Consider the following 8,239-nt stretch of genomic DNA (forward strand, 5'->3'; position numbering starts at 1 on the left):
TCTACTTATTATCCAACTATGATAGAAAATGGGGGCATCCATGTGTTCTTGAGTGATGCTTATATAAAAAAGAAAAGCCAAAAACAATAAAACATGCCATATGCATTTTTATTGTTTGCCATAGACCTCAGGTAAGAAATTGTGAAAGTCAGTCATACATTTCATTCACTGATTCAAAATATAGCTAATGAATAGTACCTTTTGTGTTGCGTGTCAGGCTGTTGACTGAGACGCTAATTTTATTTTGATGAGGTTGTCCTGTAAGAAAAATTGCATTTCTAATTATTGGAAATACACTTGAAGTCATGTATGAGTAGTTTTTAACTTGAGTGGTTTGCATAAAATATGGGCATACCTCTTAAGAGGTACGTGAGACAATGTAAATCAAGAAGTGTTAGATCAACACAGTCTGTGTTCCTCAGCTTTGACTTGATTACTGTCGGCAATGACTCCACGCCATTGCAAACATCCTGTAGCTGCTGCTGAGAGATCTGAGTCCTCTGTCCTAACAAAGAATGTGGTTTGGATGAGTAAAAAGCAGTTTTTGACATGTCTGGCTTGATTGCACACATGCTTCAAGTTATTAACATTAAAAATTGCTCAAGATCTTTATTAACACCACACACATGCCTTGTCATCCCCTATTGACAGTGCGGGGAAAACACAAGTGGACTTTCAGAATATCCCCATTTCCTTTAACATCATGAAAGAGTCCCGTTGGCTCCCATCATTGTATACAGTCATGTCACTCAGCAATGCCAGAAAAATGTTCCATTGGTTGGAGCCTTGACATATCTCAGGAAGGCTCCCTTTCATCTCAGCTCATGCTTGAAGGGCTTGGACCTGAATAAGAGGACTTACCTAAAACTAATCCTTCATGCTCATACCTGAAAATAGATGTGGTCTGAGTAAACCTCAGAGGTTGATTAACAAGTGGTTGCAAGAGGGACTCAGAGGTTGATTAACAAGTGGTTGCAAGAGGGACTGGTGTCTCCAGGGAGACTCGGGGTGGGGGTGGGCTGAGGGCAAGGAGCAGGAGAACCTCCAGGTCATGTGGTTGCCATTTCCTCCACAGTGGACTGATGCCCAGCAAAAGCAAGGAGTCTGTGGCATCTGAAGGCTCGAACCAGACAAGTGGCTACCAGTCCGGGTACCACTCTGATGACACAGACACCACCGTGTACTCCAGCGAGGAGGCGGAACTTTTAAAGCTGGTGGAGATGGGACCGAAAGCTGACAGTGCAGCCCAGATCCCCCAGCTCGACTCCGGGACCCCATTGAGCTCTCCTCCTCTTTAAAAGAAGCCACTCATGAACCCCACTCCTGGAAATCACAGGAGAGGTGCTGCTCAGATTTTCAAGTGTTGTTCTTTCCATCACCAGGAAGTAGCCACATTTGATTTTCATTTAAAAAACAAAACAAACAAGCAAACAAAAAACCCAGGACCTCAAACTGCAGGGAACCAATCCTCTAGGCATTTCCTGAGAAGATGCTGGTGACCCAAGAATGTGTTTGTCTCCTTCCTGTGCTGATCTGATTCTCTCTCTCATTCATTCAAAAGCATGCAAGGTGCCTCCCACTTTGAGTCTCCCCATGGGTTCAAGCAAAAGAAGTTCAAGGAACATACCCAGTCTCAGAGAAGTAACAGTACCTGGGAAGCGGATACTTCTGTAAAACTAGACGAGAAAACAGGCCTTGCAAGTGCTTTAGGTGTTGAAGACTGGAAGACCTCTGGGGCCCTGGGGGTGACTTGACCTTAGAAGCTTCGTATGGAATATGGGTCCGGAGCCGGCGGGATGTGGAGTTGGGCTGGATAGACAGGAAGGTATTGGCTTGCTTTGAGAGCACACTGGAGCCTGCAAGAACACTGTGTTGGCTGTGGTGGAGGTGGACATGGGGTCTGTTAGAAAATGTAAAAGCATCAGATGAGGTTACTCATTTTAGAAGTTCGCGTGCTTTTCCCAGTTGGGCTAAACGAGAGTTCCTTATGCTATTTCCGACTCCTAATGAGAGTTCCTTCCGGACTCTTATGTGTCTCCTGGCCAAGCCCCAGGAAGGAAATGATGCAGCTCTGGGTCCTTGTCTCCCAGGCCAGCCCTTTATTCAGACCACCACAAAGAAAAGACATTCAGACGGAGGCTCCCTGTCGTGTTGAAGCTTTCTGGCTGTATAAACCAGCTTCTGGTTTCTTCTGGATGAATACCCACATATCTGTCCTGATGTGATATGTCTGGGCCTCCGTATAGTAGGTTCCGTGTCAAGCTGTGGTGTCAAAGCGTCAGGAGAGATTTTGCTTTGTTCTTCCACCTTCTCCTCAGCCTTCCTCCTTCTACCCCCAGCCAGTCAGTATTTTAGTAATTTGGCCTCTACACCCTAGTAAAAGCTCATTTGGTGTGTGTACTCTCTGAATGATTATTAGCCAGGTTGCAAATTATTTTATAACCAAAGTTATAACAACATCTACTGTATTATTTAGATTTTTAACATGTAAAGCTGTTTCTACTGGTTTCTGCCCTTGTTCTTTCCTTTTTAAAAAAGAAAATGTATTTTCCCTTTGGTACCATAGTGTGAGAGGCTGGGAACCAATATTAAAACATACTATGGCCCATATATTTATAGTCTGTTTATGTAGAAACAAATGTAATATATTAAAACCTTATATATAATGAACTTTGTACTATTTACCTTTTGTATTAGTATTATGTAGCAAATACCAAAAGTCGTAAAGCTTTAGCAATTGATGCCATTTTAGTAAAAACATTGAAAATCTTGCAGGGATCCTTTTGGAAAGTCGCAGGACTCTTTGGTTTCTTTTTCTTCTAAAATGAAGGAGGGTGAATTAGATATCATTGGTTTTTGATTTTTACTGTACCCTTTATCTATAAAAGATATTTTATAAAAAGTTTAGAAAATGGGGCCCCTCCTGGTGGCGCAGCGGGTTAAAGCGCGCAGCACTGAGAAACTAAAGCCACTTCCGCATGAGTTTGATTCCCGCCTGCCCCGGAGGTGACCACATGGCGTGGCAGACCTCTCCTGACCCGCCCGCTGCTCCCCTCAGCAGTGTACTTCATCAGTCTGCCTGATCTGCTCCCCACTCTGTCTCTGGTGAAGCCTCTCGCCGCCCCTGAGCCTCTGGACTGTACCCCAGTTCTGTATGCACAAATAAATAATCTTTAAAAAAAAAAGTTTAGAAAATGATAAATGTAGTCTTAGGAAGCTAATACAATGTGTAGTATTATTCAACTGCTTTGAGGTAAATGCTTATGACGTAGTTGCTTCGCCCCCTCCTGCTCTCTCTCACACACGTGCACACGCAATAGTCTGAGCACTTTTGAACTGCTTAAAACGTGGAGTGAAAGATACAGGATGAATTCTCTAGCAGCTTTTGCGGGCCTCCACTGAAGCCCAGGCCTGATGGAATAGCCAGTCATGAAAATCAGAGGGTGAGAGACCTGTTGAGAAATGGCTGGCCGAGGCAGCACAGGGAACCTTGGCAATAATGTCTTCCTCTTTATTTGTAGTGTCAGAACATCAGAGCCATCCTTGTCACTGTGATCGATTATTTTTGCCTGAATTCACTAAGTGCAATTTTCTAATGAATCTTTGGCACCTTGGTGGCCCTACTTTTTGTAATATTTTTAATATAAGGTTTTTAAAATGCTTATATAGTCAAATATGCCTATAAATTTTTATGACTTCTAGGCATTTTAGTCTTATTGAGAAAGATCCTAGCCTCATTCTAGCCTCCAGATTTCCTATCTTTCTTCTTTCTTTTATCACATTTTTTTTTCATTTAGCATAATAAATCCATTTGGAATGTATTCTTGTATATGGAGTGAGGTAGGATCTAGTTTTGCTTTCTTCAAGCATTTGTCTATTACAGCAGGATCATTTATAAAATATACCTCCTCTGTATTTGAGGAAATACACTGTATAATAATCCAGTCCTATCATCTCCCTGAGACATTCTACATGCCTTTATGAGGGAGAAGAGGATTGCCATGGTGAGTGTAACTGACTCAAGGAATAGCATTCACAGACTGGTCACTGACTGGGATAAGAGGAGGGTCTTCTCTCACACATTGTTACCTCAAGGTCAGGTCTGGTCCTTGTCTGTTTCTCTTATAACAGTGTTGTCCAATGAATGAATAGAAGAAGAGCCTGGGGTTTTACTTCAGATAGAGAACTCATTGAAAAATTGAATTTTCTGTTGGAAGAGTTTTTATTCTCATAAGGAGCTCTTGACACTGTTTTCAATGCCAGGAGTTTGGATTCAGTCTCAACTTCACACTTTATAAAGAAATACTTTCAGCACCTCAGGTGAAATGATTAGGTGATGAGGTTTGGCCTCTCCTCTTTTCTGTCTTCCACAGCCCCTCGTTTGCTCCTGTTACAGAGAACTCCGTGGCTTTTTAAGGGCTTCCTGAATGGCCTTGTTTTCAAAGCCTAATTAGATGCCGTTAGCCTGTTTCTGGTGAGACCACCCTATCTCCCCATAGCTCTGGTCTCTCCCCTCTGCCTTTACTTTGTTCTTTTCCCTCCTCTCAAGCTCCTCTGTCTCTTCACCATCCATTTATCTCTTCCCACTAACCTTTTCCTCTGTAGCCTCCACCCCCACCCCAAGCAACTTTTCTCCTCAGCTGCATCACAGGAGAGATGAGCGCAGTGGAGAGGTTTAAATTTTTTACTCCTGGACTCAGTTTTCCTGTAGATGTACATTGGCGATTCCTCGTCAATGAGGGAAAAAACAAAGCAAAATCTCTAACCCACAACTCTGTAGTTAATTAATTTCCTCGCCTCCTAGCTTACCTTTCTACTTTTCACGCAGATTATTTATCAGTGACATGAGAAAATGTAGGCAAACCCAGAACACTAAGACCTTTGAGAGACTAGCTCTTCCTGCACGTCTTTCCACATCTGCCTGCATTTTCCCCGTAGAGGCCATGGGCACATTACATCTAGAGGGCTTTAATCTGTTTTCATAAGATTTAATCTGTTTCATAAGATTGTATTTTCAATGTGAGTCTCTTCCATGGAAGGGCTAAGACATAAATAAAAATTGGTGTAGTCTTTGTGAAAGCAATTTTAAGTCTAATTTTGGGGCGGAGGGAACATTTACAGCATGCTCCATGATAAAGCTTGATAAAGAGATTCAAAAAGTAAAATAAAATCATTTGCTTTGGTTTTAATCAGAATGGAGAGAAGTAGAGGAATCTGGGAAGAATAAGCCAGAAAGATATTAACATCCAAGTTGGCCTGAAGTTCTGGAGCTAATGTAATAGAACATACCAGCCTCGGCTGAGTTCTGACTCAGAGATAAGGGCTTTGAGCTAGAAAAAAGTATTCTAATGAAGACTACTGATAAGACAAGGATGATAGTAAACTGATTGATTTCAAGTGAATGTTAGTGAGAAGACATCAAATTGTACCTTAGATTTTATTTTCTTTACAACCTAAGACCTTTGTGTAACTTCCTGACACCTGAAAACACCATTAAATTCAGTAGCTCAATTTTTTTTCTTTTAAAATAAAAGAATAAAGGAAAATTACATGGCTTAGTTAATTATTTTAGCCTCACCTGGTGTTTATTCCAAGTGCTTCTGTGATCAGCGTCCTTTACCAGGAACTGGTGGCAGCCTACCCTCATTACCTTGATTCCTGGAAACGCACAGCTCTTAGGTATGGTGTTCTAGAAGGGCAGTGGAGAAGAACACCTGACTTTGCTCTGGCTTTCTCTACTCTTTGCTCTGCTTGGCTTCTTCCTTTTACAGGAAGTGACATTTGGGGGGAGTGAATTGAGGAGAGTGGGTTGAGTTCTTCATTGTGGAAGGTACTGTTACTATGTGACTCAGGCCTCGGCAGGTCGGAGGACTCTGGGTGTGGGATGACTCATCATCTAGAAACTGCTCTGCAGGAGAGGCCAGTAAGAGTCTGCTGCTGGTTGGGGGGGGGGGGGGAGGGGAGGTCCTTTAAGCTGGAACGGCTTATCTTTAAGAGGATTGAAAACCATTCACTGCTGCTAGAAACACAAGTGGAAACGAAAATGGCCCAAAGCAGAGAATTCAAGCTACATGGATGGATAGCAGACAACCCACAGACATCGCCCAGATTAACCGGATATCTAGCAAGACTGTCCACAAAAATCAAGTACCAAAATTCAACCCTTAATGCAGCATTGTATGGACTTTTATTGTATTACTTGTTTATACTGGCTTTATATTTTACAAGACTGACAAATGCTTTTACAAAGTTCATCAATATTAACTTATTTAACTAACAGGAGCCCTGAAGGGAAATGTGGGCATCACAGCACAGAGTAGGAGGCAGGCCAGGGGAGGACACAGAAAGGGAGCCTCACTCATGATTTCCGTTAGTGTGCGATTGGCATTTTGTGTTGTCAGGAACCTTAACAGCAGTGGCTGATGCTATTTTCTTTTTTACGTTGATTAAAGGTTATCAACAGAGCCATACAAAGGAGAAACTCCAACCCCAATTTAGAGTTCGCCATATATCTTTATATATACTTACTATATATATAAATTGTTGTGCCTTAATGAATGAAGCATAGTTCTCATTCTTAGTACACTCTTTATTCAGTCCTTTCTGAATAAAGATCTGAGTTCTAGAACGCTTTTCAGCACTTAGCACATAGACTTAACCACAGGGAGACTTACCCCGACTTCAGAGTTTGCACGCTCATTGGAACACCAGGTAAAAAGCTATTTGCAGATGGCCAAGGAAGGCGGGCAGGTTTGCCTTGTGTGACAAAATTTGAGCTTCACTTCTAAGCACCCCGCTAGTGCTCCCGAAGAATTCTGGTGGCACCCGCTATGTGTCAACACAGTAGGAATCTTTGACTTTATCCTAAGTAACATTGCGTTGACCTTTGTATTATTCTTCAGCATTTTAATCTTTCGGGATGAAAATCCAAAGTATAGCAAGAATAAATTCCATCACTGGCATTCATTTTACTAAAAAGCCTGCTGCAGGGATTGTTTTTTACATAACGATTCCCTCCTGGCCATTTCCAAGTATTGCCATGCAAAATTTCATTAGGACATCTGCTTCCCAAATCAGAGTGTACTCTTATATAAAACCACCTTGAGAATCTTTGAAGCAGCCAAGACTTGAGTTTCTTTTAGTTCAGTCATCAGGATAGATCCTGATCTAGTGCTCTGTCCCCTTTTAATATGATTGGCAAATTGCCGTGAGGACCTGTTGTGAAGAGAGAAAAGAAAATCCTTATTATCCTCTTATCGTCGTATTCATCAATGTATGTCTGTGTTCTGCCTGCCTAGCTTTGGTTCCCGTGATCTCACTGGAAGAGCTAACTGCTTCTGTTTGACTGCAGAGCAAGATAAGAGGCTGTCATGTTAGAATATATTTCTCAGTCAAATCTTAATAGAATCAGTTATTAAGGCTCACTTGAAAAAATGTGTTAATTTTAAATGGCATATATTAAAACCAGTTTAATCATAACCGGATAGAATTTGTAGGTAAATATACACTATGGAATTAACTTTCATTATGTTTCGGGACTTATGGTGATCGACCTTCCGTGTAGCTCTGCGGTCACTCAGACCTGAACAGTGTGAAAAGCAGAGACCTAAACTGTCTGCTAGCTGCCCAACACTGAGTTGTGCCTACCTCGTAGGTTATCTCATTAAATCCTTGCCATGGTCCCTTCTAAAAGGTGCTACCACAATATTACAATGGAAAATTGGTGGTTAAAAGATTGAAAGCCCCAGTCCCACAATCATGTTAGTATTGAATTCAGTCTAACCTCCTTAGGGACACATTCATATTTGAGACAGGACTCAGGAAGGGATCTTTGGCCCTGATAGAAGGCAGTCAGTGGACTCATCATCTAATAATTCACCATTCTAAGTGAAAAATACGTGTAAGGTGGTCTGGTCTTTTTGCCTTTGTGAATGTGTTGATGTTAATATTCAGATCTCTCAAAAAGCCATAGCTATAAGGTAAGTATCTGTTAGATACTTACAACTAAATTTAGCATGTCCGTAAACATCTCTGTGTTACTGTCTGTATGGCCAAGGTCGAATTTCTTAATCCCTCTGAGTATTCTTTCATCTGATGGAGGAGAAAATGAAATGTGTGTGAAGCATGTAACACACTTCTGGTAGATAGAGGGTATATAACAAAGGCTAGCTATTATTATATTTGTATAGTTATGCTTCTGGTAGTAAAGTTTTTTATAATTGTTGAGTAACTGTTCTCA

At 41.5% G+C, this 8,239-nt stretch overlaps 1 protein-coding gene across 2 annotated transcripts in view; it reads left to right on the forward strand.

Annotated features, from left to right (window-relative positions):
• Positions 1 to 2,829, forward strand: part of KDR (kinase insert domain receptor) — a 43,013-nt gene extending 40,184 nt beyond the window's left edge. Inside the window, exon 30 of one of the 2 annotated variants that reach the window (XM_004681287.2) lies at positions 1,076 to 2,829. In XM_004681287.2, the coding sequence (XP_004681344.1) occupies positions 1,076 to 1,298 (223 nt within the window). In that variant the 3' untranslated portion in view covers positions 1,299 to 2,829. The remainder of the gene's footprint in view (positions 1 to 1,075) is intronic. The other variant, XM_012724265.1, reaches the window with a different exon arrangement.
• Positions 2,830 to 8,239: the final 5,410 nt, after the last annotated feature.

This window comes from Condylura cristata, unplaced genomic scaffold (assembly GCF_000260355.1).
Source record: "Condylura cristata isolate star-nosed mole 26May11 unplaced genomic scaffold, ConCri1.0 scaffold00012, whole genome shotgun sequence".
In the NCBI taxonomy this organism is placed as follows: Eukaryota; Metazoa; Chordata; class Mammalia; order Eulipotyphla; family Talpidae; genus Condylura; species Condylura cristata.